Raw genomic sequence first — 19,041 nt, forward strand, 5'->3', positions numbered from 1 at the left:
CCATTCACCTAAACACCGCTTAATTAATTGTTGTAGAGACACATGTTTCAAGTTCAACTATCTTTATTATAATGACAAGGATGTGGCGCCTATAGCGCCACCTATCTACATACGTCACATCTCCCCCTTCAAGCTTCTTCTTTCCTTCTTCCTTTCCCATAAAATAAAAAAAAGAATAAAAGAATTGCTTTCTACATGAAAAAATAAATAAACTTCATAATGACTCATAGATCCAATCTCACTGGCCTCCTAATTGGTCTTCCATATCTTGAACGAGGTGTTCCTGGCGCCTCTGCTGCTTGTTGATGAATAGGACTCCCATCTGACTGAGGTGCTGTAGCTTCCGGAACAGGAACTATTTCAATAAGGCAACCTCCACCATCCTTTGTGTCCATTTTCTCTTCAACTTTGGTAGGATGAATGTACTTTGCATTCCTTCGAATTCTTCTCCCATCATCAAGATCAATGAGATACGATCGGTCCGTAAACTTCTGATAAATCTTCCCAAACTTCCAGGAACCAGATATTTCTTTTACACGTACACGCTCTCCCGGATTGAAAGGTTTGTGAGCTCTTGCAGCGGTTCCACGGTCTGAATTCATCTTCTGCTTTTGTCGAGCTTCCTGCAACACCTTGTTTTGATCATCACATTCCTTTGACGTGCATCTCTGAAAAGAGAGGGGATTCCGCAACTTTCTTCCGCATAGACGTTCTCCCACCGATTTGAGTTCATTTCCTGGGGTAACTCTTGACATTAGCAACGCCATACGAATATCTTGTCGATCCTCCTTGCACTTTTTAATCATCTTTTTCGCGGTTTGCACATACCTTTCAGCCAATCCGTTGGATCGAGGGTAATACGGACTTGAAATCACATGAGTAAATCCCCACTCTGATGCAAATTGGCTAAACTCTCTGGAGGAATATTGTGGTCCTCCATCGGAATGCACTTGCTCGGGAATACCCCAATCGGAAAACTTCTCTTTGAGGAATGCTATGACTGCTTCCGATGACGTTGTGCTCAGTTTTCGAAAATCAAAATATCCACTGAACGAATCTGCCAAAAGCACATAATCCACTCCGTCCAGCACAAAGAGATCAGTAGCCACGATTTGGAAAGGGACTTGTGGCACTTCCTTCATTTTCAATTCTTCCCTGGGGGGCAAATTTTGATATTTTTGACAAATAGGGCATTTGCTTACCATCTCCGAGACTTCTTCGTTCATTCTTGGCCAGTACACAAACTCTCGGGCCCTGCGAAGACAATTCTGAATTCCCCAATGTCCATTGTGTATCTGCTTAAGCACAGTTTGTCTCTCTGAGGGTGGAACTATGCATCTATCGCCTTTGAAAATCAATCCTTCCGCAAGCGAAATCTCATCTCTGCAAGCAAAATATGGACGAATCACTTTTGGGACTTCTTTCTGATTCTCTGGCCAGCCCCTGAGAACGCACTTCCACAGCACTTGCATTTCTACATCAGTTTCTGTCGCTTTTTGGAACCTAGCTTTTGCATCACCCTGCAAACACAATGTGAGAAGCACTTCGCATTCTTCCGGACTGTCATCTGGTAAGTTCTCCGAATCCCTACTCAAAGCATCCGCCAGAGGAATATCCTTACCCCTCTTGTATATCACTGTTGGATTATATGGCTTCACATCGTAGATGATTCTGCGCAGTCTCGGTGGGGCTTGACTGAGGGATTTCTTGAAGATGCTCTCCAGTGGTTTGTGATCAGATTCAATCATCAGCTTCTTTCCCCACACCATATCATGGAATTTTGTACATGCAAATCTTATGGCTCCAGCTTCCTTTTCGATTTGTGGCCAGTTTTGCTGACTGGCTGTCAGAGACTTTGAAGCATATGCTATTGGGTGACCATTCTGCAACAACACTGCCCCGAACGCTTTTGACGAGCTGTCCACCGATAGGGTCACGTCCTGATTCACATCGTAATATTGCAACACTGGTGCACTGACAAGGCATTCTATCACTTTTTTAAAAGCCTCTTTCTGCTCATGTTCCCAGTGCCACACGACATCCTTCTTCAGTAGTTCCCGCAAAGGGCTCGTAATTTCTGCGAGATTTGGAATAAATTTCCCCAAATAGTTCACAGCTCCCAGGAGTCTCTGCAAAGTTTCTTTGTCCTGCGGAACCCGGAGATTTTTGATGGCCTCCACTTTATCTGGATCAATCTCCAAACCTCTCTCCGAGAACAAGTGACCCAGAAACTTGACTTTGGGCTGGTTGAATTCACATTTATCTTTGTTTAGCTTCAACCCATTGCTGGCCAGAATTTGCACGACTGTTTTGGTGAGATCCGCCAGCTGTTCGGGAGTTTCTGTGTGAATTAGAACATCATCCATTGAAACTTCCACTCCATTCAGATGACCCAACATGTTTTCCATAATTTGCTGGTATATTTCTGGAGCCGAGGCTAGCCCAAATGGAAGTCGCAGGCATTCATATCGGCCCCACGGAGTGGTGAATGTGAGAATCTTGGTCGTTTTCTCTGAAACCTTCAATTGCCAGAACCCCTTGGTGCAATCCAGTTTGGTGAAACATTTGCTTCCGGAGATTCTAGCTACAATTTCATCAAGAGTTCTTAGTGGGTAATGTCTTCTCTTAATATTCTTATTCACATCAACCAAATCAATGCAAACTCGATACTTGCCATCTTTCTTGACTATCACAAGCGGTGACACCATTTCGCGGGCCTCTGTGCAAGGGCGGATCACTTCCATTCGCACCATCTTGTCAATCTCTGCCTTTACATCTTCTCTTGCTGCATGAGGAATGTTCCTTGGCTTGTGAATCTGCCAGGTAGGTTTTTCACAGAGATCAACATCATACACAAAATTCTTCAAACACCCAAGCCCTTTGAAAATTTCTTCTTTAACCTCACTCACTTTTTTGATGATGTTTGCTCTCATTGATGTGTTGCCGTCGATAACTGGCGTGCAGTTCTTGTCTATCACTTGGAAAATGATGTTCACAGATTTGTCTCGAACGGAGCAACTCAGCTTCACTTTTCCGATGACATCAATGGTGCCTCCGTCGTATGATATGAGTCTCTTCACTTGTGATTTATCCAATTTCGAAATTCCAAGACTTCTCACTACTTTCCATGGCAAAACACAACACTCCGCTCCTGTATCAATCTTGACACTGAATTTCTTCCCTTTGTATGCCAATTCTTCCATCCAATCTTGCGAGTTGATGCCACTGATTGAGAAGATTTTCAACTCCTCCACATTGACTTCTTCTTTAGGATCTTCCTCCGTTATCTCATTAATCTTTCGCCGCGACCTACAAGCATCCTTAACGTGACCTCGGAATCCACATTTTGCACACTTCTTGTTAAAAGCGGGACATTTCTTCGGGCCATGTTTCGTGAGGCATCTGCGGCAATCAAACTCTTCCTCCTTTTTGTCTTTTGGCTTGGGGCCGGAAGTGCCGGAAGCGATTGCGTCAATCTGCTGGCTCTCATCCTTCATCGAATCCATTTCTTTAACCTGGCGCGTAGCTTGTTCAAAAGCTTGGCAGGTGCTGATAGTCTCCTGCAAAGTGGGATTACGTGCCGCAAGAAGTTTTTCCTTGAGTTTTTCAGAATGCAATCCGGAAACAATCTTATCGCGAATGAGCCTGTCTACAACTGCTGATGGATAGTCACACTTCTTTACTTGTACTCTGACTCTCGTGAGGAACCCATCAAATGTCTCCCCGGCTTCTTGACGCATACGGAAGAATTGGTTGGACTCAAAAATTTCATTAGCCTGCGGCACAAAATATCTTCGAAACTTCTCCAAAATGGCGTTTTTATCCTCCTTTTGGGACTTGCTCAAATCGAACGTCTCGAAAATTTTCCTCACGCCAGGACCCAATGTGGACATTAGGATTGCTGCTTGCACGGGCTTGGGCATTTTATCAATCTCAATAGCCTGGCCGTACCAGTAAAAATCTGATTCAAAGTCCATCCAGGTTATGTGCATATCTTTGCCCACTACAAGATGCCCTGGCTGCTTCACTCCAATAACTTTATGCTCTGCCATGATTTATGCTCTTCTTGACTTATTCCTTTAATAACTTTGCTAATTTTATTGAATTTATCTCCAAAACGCTGCCACCATGTAGAGACACATGTTTCAAGTTCAACTATCTTTATTATAATGACAAGGATGTGGCGCCTATAGCGCCACCTATCTACATACGTCACAATTGTGAAAGAAGCGTGTAGAATGCTTTGGCAGAAAATCGTGCAGCACCACTGGATAGCCACAGTGAATCCGGTGGGATATTGTCTTTGGCGGGGACGTGTAATGAAGAATGACGAGTGTAATTCGTATGGCTTTCAATCAGATTAGTGTGCAAGATAGATGTTTTGAGTAAATAAAATAAAAATCTCTCTCCGCAAAATCCCCGTCTGTGTGTAGACAATGTTTGAAATTGTATTATGTTGCCACACGCTGCATGAGAATTATTTTTGCTGAAATTAAATAAACTCGTTATGTCCTTTTGAGGGGATTTTTTCCTTTTTACTCTTCTTAATGCGCCTTCAGAGATGCGATGTTGTATGTAGCATGTTTCACATGAGATGAGCAAAGGGAGCAAAAAAATGTATAAAGAGTTTTTCCAGCAAATACCCAAAGGGGGTAGGTCGTCATGCGATGTGTTAAAGGGCAAAAAGAAGGGGAAAGAGGCACACCCTGTGAAATAAATTTGGGTAAATGTTTGAAAATATAAAAAAGAGCGCGCAGCAAGTGTGGGAGGGTAACATTTTGGTGTGCTGTGTGAGACAAAAAAAGCGGGGATGACTTTTTCCACCCTCGCGCTCCAGATGCACATCACCCCTGGAATATGTATGGAAAATTATCAGGACACAGAGAATGGATTCTTGATAAATTACATTTTATCATGCGCGTCCTCCGGGGCTCCGAGAATAAAGAAAGAAAGTCATGTTGGACGAAAAAATCCCCCTTTTGTGTGCCATCAACCCCTGGAGAGAGAGGGAGAAAAGACGGTATAGACATAAAAAAGGGCCCAAAACGGCGAGGGACAATGTCAGAGTCAAATTTAATACTGTCGCCTTCAAGCACCACCACAAAATATCGAGAGGAAATGTGTAATGTATGGAGGAATTCTGCCATACGAGGGGTTTTCCTTACACTTGTGCATGTCAGATTAATTATTTTGCCATTTATCACACATATTTTTTCCCCGCAAACATGAAGGGTTCTCAATGTTGAAGAGGATCTCCTAAGGATTCCCTTCTTTTCTTCGTTGTTTCATTTTTTTTGTTCGCTCTCTCGCCATCGACATTCTGCATATTTTATATTGTGGAAGAATGTCGTCCGAATAAAACTTTCAACTATCACCCAATGTGTGAGTTTTCTACATTTTTGTTCTCAACATAAATCTCTCAGCGTGAAAAAAGAACCCACTTTATTCTCAAGTTTATGTTCAAGTCAAGAAAAGATTTGTGCAATTGTGAAATGTATGTGAAAATTTATTTGAATTCAAGGGATTTTTATATATAGAAAAATTTTCCAACACTTTTCTTTACAAAATTGTTCTTGGAGAGAATGTTTTTTGAAAAATCTTTTAAGAATTCTTTTAAGGAAAGTTTTATAGTTTATTGAATTTATTGTTAGAACTATTCTTTGTATTATTACTAAATAATGTGATAAAAGAGATTTATAAGGAAGAAATTAAATTTTTAAGGACATTTCTTTAAAGATTCTTGCTCTTAAGTATTCAAATATCCTAAAATTGTCTAGAAAATCTATATAAGATTCTAAAGAATTTACTCAAAAGCTCTTTGAGAAATTATGTAGTTTTCTGGGAAATTCTTTCAATTTAAAAATTCTCAATAGAGCTTATGGAAGAGCACTCTCCTCCCAGTCCCCCCAAGCCTCGTAAATCGATTGCCCCAAACCTTCGCGATGTGTTCCAAATTCAAGTAACTTGCGAGGAACCCACATTGCTCGTGACATCATATAAATTCCTCGTCTTGGCAGCGAACTGTGTGGTGGTAGTGCCGGGTATTGATTATACCCACCCAGAGGAGTGCTCACCAAGTTCATCTCCGTAATCCAGGGCAAAATACATAAGGGACAAGTGGGACTGTCACCCCATGGCACTGAGTGGAAAAATTATGACATCTGGACAGTGTGACACGAGCGATGGTGTGTGTGTGCATGTGGTTTATATTGGCAAACCCGCACTCAGCAATTACTCCATTTTCCTGCTTTTGGCTCGTTGTTGAAAATAAATAATAAAAAAAAATTGTGTGACAATTGCAAATCTCACACCCTCTGAAAAAGAAATGATTAATCTCCCATATATTCGAGGCTACAGTGGACGAAGTTTAAATAGGCCTTTAAGGATTTTAATTCTGGGGAAGTTTTGGGTAAAAATCAGAAAAATGGCCCAGAATGAAGCGAATTTTAAATAGGTCTATTTAAATTTTTGAAGCTAATAATGCTTCTTTTCCAATTTTTTCAACGCAGTCCCCTAGGGGAACATAATATTGACCGCTTTAAAAATTCAAATGAACCTATTTAAACTTCGCTTCATTTTGGGAAATTTTTAGGATTTATGCCAAAAACTTCCCCAGAATCAAAATCCTGTGAATAATTTGAACATACTATATTGTAAAAGGATGTAGGCTATACTTTTTGGTTGATTTTGATTTAGATTTCCCAATCACCTGAGCAAAATCAAGCAAAAACTGACCGGATCTATTTAAACTTCGTCCACTGTTTAACCCCCGCACCCAATTTTCAATTTAGCCAACGTGACTGATGCAAGTGGCTCTATGGATGGCAAATATTATTTAGCTCTCTAAACCCCCAAGACCAAGTGAAAATGCTGTGTTATATGTATTTTGCAAAAACATACACAAAATCAGAATAATTGGCGTGCAATTGCTCGGAGAGAATGAATAAATCGTGAGTGGAATTTAGCATAAGGAATTTGGGGTTGAGTAAGCAATATGAGGAGCGCAAAAGAGCCTTGAGAGCTACTCTATATACACTCTCTGTGATTCACAAATATTATAGTGAACTCTCTGGGTCATATCAAAATTAAAAGCAAACACAAACCAATTGAGAATGTTAGCTCTCTCACTGTGAAAATTCCTTAGAATGCATTTCAAGAATCTTCAATGTAAACTCAACTAAATGATGACGATTTCTCCGCATTCTCCTTCCATGTGAATTCCTGGCTTCACTAGCTGGAGTCCTTGTGTGTGAAGTGAATGTGCCCTGAATGTGGGTGGAATGAAGAAATGTGGCAAAGAATTGACGCGCGGGAGTATTCCCTCAGATAGAATTTTTCTCCACCCCCACGCTACTTTCGCTCAATTTCCAATTGAAATTAGGTGACTTTTTTTCTCTCTTATTTTTTATTTCTTTCTCTATTTTCTCCTTCTCACCCGTAATGGATCGTGTGTCGTGCTAAAAGAATAACACTTGAAGACGAGACACGAGTGTACAAATAGAATTTTAAGTGTGGGCACCATGTGAGATTGTTGTGAAGAAGTAAGAATACAAAAAAAGAAAGAAAGAAAGAAAGACATTTTATATTGCGTCAGTCATCACTTTATATGATTGAATTTTTCAGAGGCACAACAACATATATTTTCCACTCACTTCTCGCACCAAAGGACAAAGACCTCACACAGCTTTCATACAAACATAGCCTGTGTATCAGGGAAAATTGTTGCAGCAAGGAAAATGTTTTTCAAAAGTAAATTGTGAAATTGTAAAAAAAAATTCTTAGAATTCTCGAAGAAATTTTCCGAAGCATGAAATAAATTAAGATTAATCTTTAGAGCAAAAAGCAATTCGTATTGTTGGACGTTTGCTGCTTGGTTCGTTTTATTTCTCAAGAGAGCTTTATGATCTTACAGAATATTGCTTAAAGAAATGAAAGGGTATAAACATAATAAAGATTCTAAAACGAAATGGATAATTTTTTAGTGAAGAAACTTTAATTCTTCTTTATATATTTAATCAAAGTGGAGACCCCGAGTAAAAGTTTAAGAAGTTTTTTTTTCAGAAGCTTTATGAAAAATTTTAACGCCTGAATTTAATATTAAGATGAACTTCAATTATATTTTAAAGTGGAGGCGCCGGGTTTAATAAACAATGGTTTATATATTAAAAATTAAAATCATATTTTGCTTTACCAGGCGTCTCCATCTGTAAATTTATAAATTTTCTTATTTCAAAACACAATTTAAGTGTGAATCAAAATAAAACTATTTAGCATTCTTAAAATCTAAAACCTGGCGTCTTCATCTTAAAATCTATGTAATCTATATAATAAAGAAAGGTCTCTCTAAAATATGGTGTCTGTTCAGCTATGCATTTCTACACCGTTGGTCCGATCGTGATGAAATTTGGTACAGAGACTACTGATACCAGGCGGTTTTTACCAACGGCATTCATTTTCCCCCCAGAGCCCCCCTTCACATAGCCCCCATATAAAAATCACGCTTTTTTGACTACTTTTTGAATCTGGCGCCATAAATGTTGTGTGAAATTCACTTTTTCCCTTTGCAATATCTGTTGGAGATTTTTTGTGTGGCCCATCTATATAATAAAGAAAGGTCTCTCAAAAATATGGTGTCTGTTCAGCTATGCATTTCTACACCGTTGGTCCGATCGTGATGAAATTTGGTACAGAGACTACTGATACCAGGCGATTGTTACCAACGAATACATTTGCTATTGGACTTTTTTCATCTCAATTATTTTCTCTATATAAAATTTGCGCGAAGCGCAACAAATCCCCGCGAAGCGGGGCGAGGTAAATTGGAGCGAAGCGACAATTTACCTCGTTTGTAATAAATCCAAAACTTTTCATTTAAAATGAGAATTCTTAAATTAAAACTAATTTTCTCTAATAAAAGAACAATCTTTCCTCGAGAGGATGCAATTTTGAATTTTCTTAACATAAAATTCATTAGATTACTGGACATTATTTCAATCATTCAGACATTTAAACTAGAGGTGTTCGTGACACGCGTTTCGTGTCAGACGGGAAACAAACTATCAGTTGACATCTTCCGCATTTTAGAAGCACTTAACCCGTAAATCGTTCGCCAAGATTTTGCAGTCCAAAAATATGCATTGCATAAAGTATTTTCTTTCCACATTTATTATTAACAAACCTGTGTGGTGCTAAATGACAAATTAAAGGCGAACCACTCATGTGAATAGCAAAGAAAAAAAAACTTTATGAGTGCCTTAAGTGACTGTCGAAACGATAAAACTAATTTAGCGCCGAAAGAGCGCATCTTGTTGGGATTGCACTAATTTTTTAAAATTCAATTAATGTGTCAAAGAATGGTTTGGCATGGGGCACCAATGTAAAATATAAACAGTTGTGGGATTGTGAGGAGCTTGTTGGATGGTAGCCAATTAATTTGGAGTTTCTAGATGGCTGTCGTGCTACCTATTTTTTTTTCTCTTTGGTGGGGGTTGGAAGCTGAGACCTCCCCTCCTACGTAGAGGCTAAAAAGATCACTGTGTGGAATTAAATTTTCTTCCCTTTGGGAGCAAACCTTCGCGCAGTCAAAGGACAATTGTAGGAAACGGATTTCTTTTCCCACAGTTGTACTAAATGGGAAAATTTTCCCTCTAATAGGATAATGAAATGCTGTGAATCATTTTCAATTTTCAAGCGGTGCTATTCAGTGAAAAAGTTATGTAACAATTCAATCTGTCTTGGGAAGTTTTAATTTACAATTACAGAACTTGGCAACGACTTAACTTTTGCTCCCTTTTCTCTGCAATTGTTACCAACCCATCGATGGCTCCGCGCGTGAATGGTCTGGTACCACCAACGCCCTTACCCCCTTTGTCTGTGTCGTCTGTGTGTATGCATTGAAATCGGAATATTGAAGATTCTGTACCATTTATTTTAATCAGGAAGCTCCTTGTGTCTCTCACCATTCTTGTGTGCTCAAGCTACCAATTTACCTCCCTCAATCTCCGCCCTATCTTTACCACTCCTGGCGTAATTAATATATGTATGTGGAGAGAAGCAATTTATATATAAAGGGAAGTATACAATGCAGTGCAGACCTCAGCACAACAATGCTTAATGCACATAATTCAAAGGGAAGTGTTTGTTGACTGTGAGGAGTGTACTCTCTGCAACTCAATGCGTATAAAACAAGATGAAAGTCGACTTAACATTCGCATGCTCTCTCACATTCAATAAGAAACTTATGAGATTTTGCAACATTATTTTCCCTTTTCTTATACCTTCAAAGGAGGGCATATCATGCTTGGAATTAGTTACTTACAAAGCCTTTACTAATTGATTTTTTCTTTGTCTCTTCTGTGAAAAGAGGAATTCCAGGAGTTCTTTTGTTTAAACATTGAGGTATTGAAGGTTTCTTTTCTTTGAAAAAAATTAATTTTAAAAGGAGGGAAGGGTTCGTTTATGTTAAAGATACATTCAGTACTAATTCTGCTTAATCTAATATTAAAACCTTAAAAATCTGACCTTAAAAATTGATAAAGACCTAGCTTAAAATAAAAGCCTAATTTATGAAAACTTAAACCTGTTAGATTTAGCTTCAAATATTTAGGCCTAGCTTAAAATCTTAAACATAGCTTAAAACCTTAAGCCTAGCTTAACATCTTTGGGCTGACTTAAGAAACTTAGTCTAGCTTTACGAAACCTATGGCAGTTAATTAAAAAAACATAAACCAACTTAGAAAACTATCGGACCTAACATTGAATTTCACTCAGAAAATAATCTAATTTGGATGAAAATTATGTTTTTTTTACTTCTCTGATAATTATGCTATAAAAATTAAGCCTGACTAATTAAATTCCTTTCGTCTTTTTATAGAATTAGTCTGCTAACCAATTTGTAACACTTTCAATGGTCACGACAGAAAGAAAATAATGATTTGTCGGAAATGTGCAAAAACTATCAGAAAGCTGATAGGATCTAATTACAATTAATACCTACGTCTTAATATGTATGGATACGAAGTTTTTCTCACAAAAATCTTCACCCACACAAGGAGTGATTCTCCGCATTCTAATTGAAGGAGGTTTTTGTGAATATATTCTCCTCTAACTCTGCGGTTGGTAATAAACAAGCAAAATGCATTAAATGTGAAAACGGGATGGGAGAATGAGGGAAGGCAGGAACTATGCTGGCTGGAGGAACATCATACGTCACTTCTTCGTCAGTTAAACCGCGTGAAATTTAGCACAATTTGGTACGGCCCCGTAATTCCCCAAAATTACAAAACGCAAAACAAGCCCTCGATGAACGCGAGAAAATTCACTGCATTCCCTGAATTTTGGTGGGTGCATGTGAAACTTTTCACCCACAGAGAGCGGCCCTTTTTCACAGAAAGGTGAAAATTCGGTGGAAAACTTTTCCATAAATCAATATGGGGGCGGATTAATTAAAATTTTGCTAATTATAGCGATGAGAAAATCTCTCATGGAACTTTCCTTTTGGCGACAGGTTTATGTACATATTTATGAGGAGGTGCAGGGAATTGAAATGCAAATCACACATGAAGCGATTTACTAATTAAAATTCACATTTTCGCTTTGCAGCTTCCCATGTAATCCGTGTGTGTATGTGTGTAAAATGTTTAATTGCACTCCAATACACTTTTCGCATCTCTTCCAAATACAATTTGCATATTATTGAGTCAGATGCTGCACCCACAGCAACTCCCCGCACGCCCGCACTTTACACAACTGAAGGGTTCCCCAATGTTTTGTGACTCCTGGAGAAATTGAATTCCTCCAGTTCACCCACAACATGGGAATTTCAATCGTGCCACACGTAATTGTTCTCTCCTCGTCACAAGACATTCTACATTATTGTTTTGTAAGTCCTTTTGTCCCATTCGATTTATACCTACATCCCTTGTACGACACGCATAAATAGTCAACTAAAGGAAGATTCTAAAGCCTCTTCTTGGGACATTTTTTTGTACCGAAAACATGGTATAAATCTCTACACCGGAAGGGGAATTTGCATAAATTTCAATATGAATTTTAAATTAACCTTCTGCCATTAGGAATGATTGAATTGATTATGTTAGTCAGGTGAATACAAAGTAGACTCAAGACAAAAATTTTAAAGCTTTTTTTTTCTTAATCCATTTTAGGGGATAAAATTAATCAAAGAAAATTGTTCCAAAAATTAGAAACAGGATAAATTCTTGGATAAACTCAAGACTTTGTACGTTAGAACATTAAATCTATATGTTTATCTAGATTAAATTTAAGCCTCAAATAAATAACAAGTAGACTTAAGGCTTAAATCATAATTCTGTGTCAGGGATATAATCCCAAAAAATCAATATTTCTATATAATTTCGTTTGAACATTAAAATTAAATTTAGTCTTTGTTCCCTGGAAACAAAGAAGGACTCGAGGAAACCCTTAAAGTTCTGCGAAAATGAAATAAGTCGAAATGGGAATTTCCTCAAAACAAAGTGAGTTATTTCAGTCCACCAACTGATTTATTCCCACCACCCCCATAAAGCCAGTACCATACCTTCTATTAATCAAAATTGTGGGAAAATTAAATGAGAGAGACCACCTTTGCCCTTCCATCACCCCCACTCTTCCTCTCTTGGATTTCCTCGAGTTCCGAAGATCGCATGCAAATGTAGGGCAACCTTCGGTTTAAAACAGATTGACGCGTAGGGGTGGGTTTTAGCATGACTTTCCAACCTTCCTGAACCACAAGAAAAAAAGCAATGCGTCATCTTATTTTCTTTTGCGGCACAAGATACATCCACCCCTCCCCTCAGACCACTCCTGCAAATCATCCCTCCACAGATGTATCACTTGGATGAAGGGGGTGAAATAAATGTAGCACAAAAGGAAGAAGGGAAAGGAAAAAATTAGTAAAAATATCGTCTTAGGTCTTCCGCATCAGGGAGAAAAATATTTTGAAGAAATTGTGAAATAAATAGCTTTTTTACTTTATAAACTTTCTTTTGAGAGAAAAAAAAAAGAAAAACATCCCACCCCCGTGCAAAAATATGATTGTGGGGATTTCTCATTGAATGAGGAACTCGCAAGGAGGAGGAGGAATTTGAGAGGAAGAAATTGCAAAACTTTCCCCAAGAATTTCTTCTTCTAAGACTCTTTGGCGTGCGGTGCTAAGCGGAAAACGAAATATAATGTACAAAAAGGGAAGAATTTCATTTCTCACACTCCCCAATATTGAGTAAAAGCAATATCTTGTAGCATGCGCCATGAGGGATTCTTGAGGACATTTAAAAATAGATATTGTGTCTTGCCAGGATAACTCGAGACAAGACTCAAGAACTCTAGCTTTCTTAATTTGATGATTTAATTCGTAAATCAATATAAATTATGTGGCATTTTAGCAAAAATTCATAGACTAAATGCTTTTGAATTTATTCATAAGACTTGAGGGGAATATAATTCTTTATAGAGATACTTCAATTATACCTACTTGAGAAGCTTTTCCCGAAGAAACTTTTAAGCTTAAATATTTTCTGAAAGAAAATGTATGTAATTAGGTCAAGGAGAGAGCTTGGAATTATTTATTAATCGAAATTATTTATTGTCTGATCCAAAATTCCTCAAATTGATTTATTTTTAATAGAAATATTTTTTCTGACTAATAATTTCTTCTTATTGATCAAATCAAGCAATGAGTGAAATTCACCAATCAGACAGTCTTAAGAATTCTTAAAGTTTTCTTAAATATATTTAAAATTTTCTTAAACATTTCTCAAGTCTTTTTAAGCATTTAAGATTTATTAAGATTTTTAGCATATTTTTTTTTAGAATTTTCTAAGTTGTCTTAAGCGAAAAGTAAGATTTCTTAAATCAAGCTAAATTAGGCTACATGCATATTTTTCGATGATTTTTCTTGATCACCTTTGGGCATCGAAAGATGTAAAAGTCTTCGAAAAGTATTTAGCCTGATTCAGCCTGACTTAAGAATTGTCGCTTAAGAACAGGTACTTAAAAATCTTGAGTTTTTTTAAAGAAAACTTAAGAAATCTCAAGAATATTTTTAAAAATCTTTATAGATCTTAAAAAATCTCAAGAATTCTTAATTTTAGCTTAAGAAAACTTAAGACATTTCAGAAAATTAAAAAAATAATTATAAGAAATCTTAAAACTGTCACTAGTGAATTTCACCCAATATCAAATCTAATCGAATTTCTTGGCTAACTAAATCAAGTACATATTCTTCAAAGTCTTTAATTTTTTATTTTATAAACTAACAGAACATTTTTAAGTGATAATTTTAATTAATTACCTTCTCTTATATCTTCATTTTCTACTCATAAAACTTCTCTTTCACGTGATAAAACTACAAAAAGTTCTTAAAAGTTGGCGCCAGCTAATTAATTATTTTCTGAATGGTTCTACAGTTGATTCAATGGGATTATCACCTCCACGGAATCCCATCAAAGAGTACCCAATACAGTGTGCGAGAAGACTTTTGAATTTAACGAATGAGAAAGGTTGCATTGAGATATACTTGCAACACGGTGTCAGATGATGTTGGTTTGGGGTGAGAGAAAAATTAACCTTCTGCATGTTGTATATGGAATTGGATGGCTACTCGCATGCATGACCGCCTGACCCAATCACGTCTCATCGACTTATAGCGTGAAATTTCACACTCAGTCATGCATCGTGGTCATCATGGATGACGTTCTGTGCTCAAGCTGGCTCAAGCTGTGTATGGAAATGATGTTTGGTTTGTTCTTATGTGATGTACAACGTAGAATTTCTTTCATAATATAAATTGAAGACATTCATCTGATCTTATCTTCACTGCAGCTGTGATGGATTTGATGTTGGTGGTTTGTCTGGTGGCAGCTCATTGCGGCTAATCCGCAAGGGGATAATGCTGCGGGATTTTTCAGCGACGAGATGTGGTGATAAAAGGATGGGTAATTTAGCAAATTATTGCGAGAGATTTCATCTGGAGAGTACCAGCATAAATTTACATATTAGTTTTAATGTTTTAGCCCGTGTATGGGGTATGTGCGGCATGGGAGGCTTCCTAATGGCTTCAGCATGAATGTGAGGAGGGGTGGTAATTGACATTCAAAGTTGTAATGGGAGAAAATTCTTGAAAACTTCCTCGCACACACACACATTGTAAACGAGTCCTTTTAATCAGCAGTACCAGCACCATTAATTAATGCGCTACCATGAATAGCATGACGTTGTGCAGAATCACAAGTCATTGAATCACTGGCAGAATTATTAACTTTATACAATGTATTCAGATACCGGAACTAACTAAATAGCTTCCACCCACAAACCCCACCTCGTCGTTCTCAAAAGCCATTTTCTCCCGGGTTCTACATTGTGAACCTCAATGGGGGAGGTTGTGGAAAAACACATTGAGCTTCCTTTGCGGTTCGTTGTAATTTATATTTCTTCTGCCACAATTCCCTCCGAGAAAGTGCCATCAAGTTGAGGAAAATATTGTGAAAGTCATGAGAAGATCTCCAAGAAATGTCTCATCTCTTTGGGAGTTTTTTTTCTATGGTGCTCCTTCAGCTCAATTTACAGTGCGTTTTCTTTGAATGTCTCCGTGCTTTTCCTTATTTTCTTCCTCATTTGCTTGCTGCGGGATGAAAAATAGCCCCATGGTGGGAAAATTTAAAGGCGCTATGATGGAAAATGTCACAAAAGTGGATTAAAAAGTTGCAAGAAGTTTGAAAAAAAAATGGAGCATTTCTGCTGAGAAATTTATTTGCTAAATTGTCATTATTCTTGGGGATATCACATCCAATATTTGGCTATGTGATAGCTATTACTTTTTGACAAGATTAGATGAAAATAGCGTCCACTTTAGGCAAAAGTTTCGTCAAAATAAGATATTTTTGAATCCAAATTAATTATTTTGAGTTCCAATTAGACAAATTTGCATCCACGTTCGTTTTGTTCCTTTCAGCAAAGATCTAAGACTCCATATTGCTCAAAGGACGCCCTCAGAAAACCTCAACACCCACGCATGTCAAAGTTTAACATCTCAAAATTCCCAATGATTTATTTATAACATTGAAGAACATTTCCATCTTTCAAATTTTAAGAGTGCCTCAAGATGGAAAATTTTCCTGATTTAATGCATTTCTCCGGTGAAATGCATTTCATTTTGGGTTCAAACGTATAAAGCAGCTTGAAAATAAATGTGAAACGTATCTCTTTGGCGCACGAATAAAATAAATCGTCCGATTAATAGGAATTTGTGAGGTGAAATACACAAAATAAATGGGATTTTACGGAGGTGCCTTATCGTCAAATACTAAATAGCTTCTTGAACGGTGTTTGAATCCAAATCAACCTCATTTTGCTTTTATGCGTTCACCACCATTCCAATCACATTCAGAAATCTCATTTCCCCAGAGGTGTTTCATTTTTTTTTGTTTCTCTCTTCTGCACCATTTGCATCTTCTCCAGGTGTCCTTCCTCCTACCATTAAATGACCTCTTCAATTGATTCTGCAGCTCAGTATTTTTTCTCTCTATACCTATGTGTGTTTTCACCTAACACCCCGAAGCAATTTCTTGCACAGAAGAAGTTTAAAAAAAAACATATACCACCTCCTCTTGAGAGATTCTTTGAGCTACCATTCGAGGATTAAATTTAATATATTGGCTCAAGGTGATCAAAATGATCTCCTTTTTACCCAAGAGAGAGTAGGTAGATATACTTTGCAATAAAATTGCTATTCTTACCCGAAGAAGATGAAAAATATTCCACGCAGATGTATTTTCTCTCCATTTGCCCCGTGAGGCATTTTTATGCTTTAGCATTATGAATTTCTAACGGGCAAAAATCAATTATGTTGCGCGCCTTTTGGAGGTTTGCCCATGAATTTATTCAATAAATAAATTGCTCTGGCACATTTTACAATGCGCCTTTTCCTCTTGTTGACAATCAAAATCATTTGAATACAAATCTATATGGCGCACATTTTTGTTGCTGTTGTTGTTGATACCCATTGCTGGAGGATTTCTCCTCCATCGTAGCGATTATTTTCGCAAGTCATGACAACCAACAATTCAATAGTCAAAATGTTTCTTCTACCGCGTCTACATAGATTAAGAAAAAAATACATAAATTGTTTGTTATGTCACGAGCGCGGTATTTTTTTGCGTATAAAGAGGATGATAAGGGGCTTATAAGTAATTGGAAATATGAATCAAATTTCCAAGAGTTGATTTGTGGAATTTATTGAGATGTTGCTAATTTTTTTAAGTGAATTTACACAGCAATTTTTTTCAATTTTTATGAATAACTAAAGTCATTGAGGCTTAATTCACGATTTTGAACAAATCTAATTCTAATGTACTACTGATTTCGACTTAAGAACATATTGCGTTGTGATTATTGAATGCATTAAATACATTTAATCTTATTAAATGGAACTATTTTAAATAGAAAGTTAATGAAGTTTTTTTTTAAATAATTTTTATTGTTTCTTCATCTTTTTTTCTTTTTTTGAAAAAAAATTTAAAGTTCTTCTAAATTAAGAAAACTAACTAAAATAGCAAACTATCGTGAAAATATAATTTTCCGGGTTTTTCATTGGTTAAATGGGGGTTCTCACCCAGAAAAACTTACGTTTTCTAGAGCTTTCGGCTTCGTTCGGAGCCTTCTTCAATGACTACAGAAAGAAGCCGAAAGCTCTGGAAAACGTGAGTTTTTCTGGGAGAGAACCCCCATTTAACCGACGAAAAACCCGAAAAATTATTATTGTCTCTACACGTCGGAAAATCACTTCTTTTTATCGTGAAAATTATATATTTCCTAGGCTATATCTTTAAACATTTTAAAATAAAATATTAGATTTTGCATTCATCTATTTCTGAGCCTATAAACAACAAACCACTTGATCGATCTTAATAAATTAAGCAATTTTGAATAAATGGTAAACGTAATCCTACATAATAAATTCAGATTTAGGTAAAGAAACTTACCCAAAAATTGAAGAAAGAAGCAAACGAACCATCTCTTTGCCTTCAATAAAAAATGCGATAAAAAGGTAATTTAATTGAGGCGCTGATGAGCCCCTTTTTAGGAGGAAAGATACTACCGGGGCATTAGGAGATTTTTCCAATTCCTCTTGAATGTTTAATTATTCCTCCACGACAGATTATTGACAATAAAGACGGGAGAAAAGCACTCAATTGTCGGACTATAAATGGATTTTTGTTCGTGAGTACGGCGTTAATATCCCCGCACTCGAGATGGGATATTGGGATTTAGGAGGAGTTGTAAAATGTGCAGAGATAAAAGCTCCTTAATTACTCACTATTGACGACTTGTAGCGTCCAACGAGCGCGCAACTCTGTTGATAGAGGATGCTGCTCCGTAAAGGAGGAAAGAAAGAATATAGTCATAAAAATGCCACACCAACCATGAGAATTAAATTCATTTGACCCAATTCATATTTTTTTTTTCACCTCCTTTAACGTGCTATCGTGGTGAGAATTTATATATGTGAGATTTCGTGTAAAAGGCAGTGGAGTGGAGGTAAAAATGGTTGGGTACAGCATCGTGAGGCGGTGTAGCTGCACCTGGGCACACGATAAAATCGAAAAATGAATAATGCGATATGGCTTTTTCCTCTTCCTCATACTCTGTGCACGCGCGCGCCAAAAAATGTACAACAGCACTCATGGTCTCTTCTCTTTCTTGCAGGTCTTGCTGGTGCTGTGGAGGTACACTTTGAAACACCAGACAGTGGCTTCTTCCTGAAGCACACGCCCCGCCAACCAGCGTCCGAGATCGCCACTTCACATCAATCCGGCAGCCGCACCAAAGGCACCCAGGAATCCATTCTCTCCGTGGATCGATTTACGGTTGTGCAAACTACACAGCCCGTCTCCATTCGCGCCAGCTATGGACCCTTCTCCACCAAGCAGACCGTCCCGGCGCGGTACATTGTACCAGATGTCGTGGAGGCTCAACCCGAGCACATGCAGGTACATACCCTAAATTCATCCCTTGAAGGTTTTATTA

The 19,041-nt window shown here is 37.6% G+C and overlaps 1 protein-coding gene across 2 annotated transcripts in view; it reads left to right on the top strand.

Moving 5' to 3' along the window:
* Window positions 1-19,041, top strand: part of LOC129789831 (transmembrane protein 132E) — an 81,444-nt gene that overhangs the window by 27,612 nt on the left and 34,791 nt on the right. For both annotated transcript variants that reach the window (XM_055826888.1, XM_055826889.1), the window contains exon 2: window positions 18,721-19,004. In XM_055826888.1, the coding sequence (XP_055682863.1) occupies window positions 18,721-19,004 (284 nt within the window). The remainder of the gene's footprint in view (window positions 1-18,720; window positions 19,005-19,041) is intronic.

The sequence above is a fragment of the Lutzomyia longipalpis genome, chromosome 2 (assembly GCF_024334085.1).
Source record: "Lutzomyia longipalpis isolate SR_M1_2022 chromosome 2, ASM2433408v1".
Taxonomy (NCBI): Eukaryota; Metazoa; Arthropoda; class Insecta; order Diptera; family Psychodidae; genus Lutzomyia; species Lutzomyia longipalpis.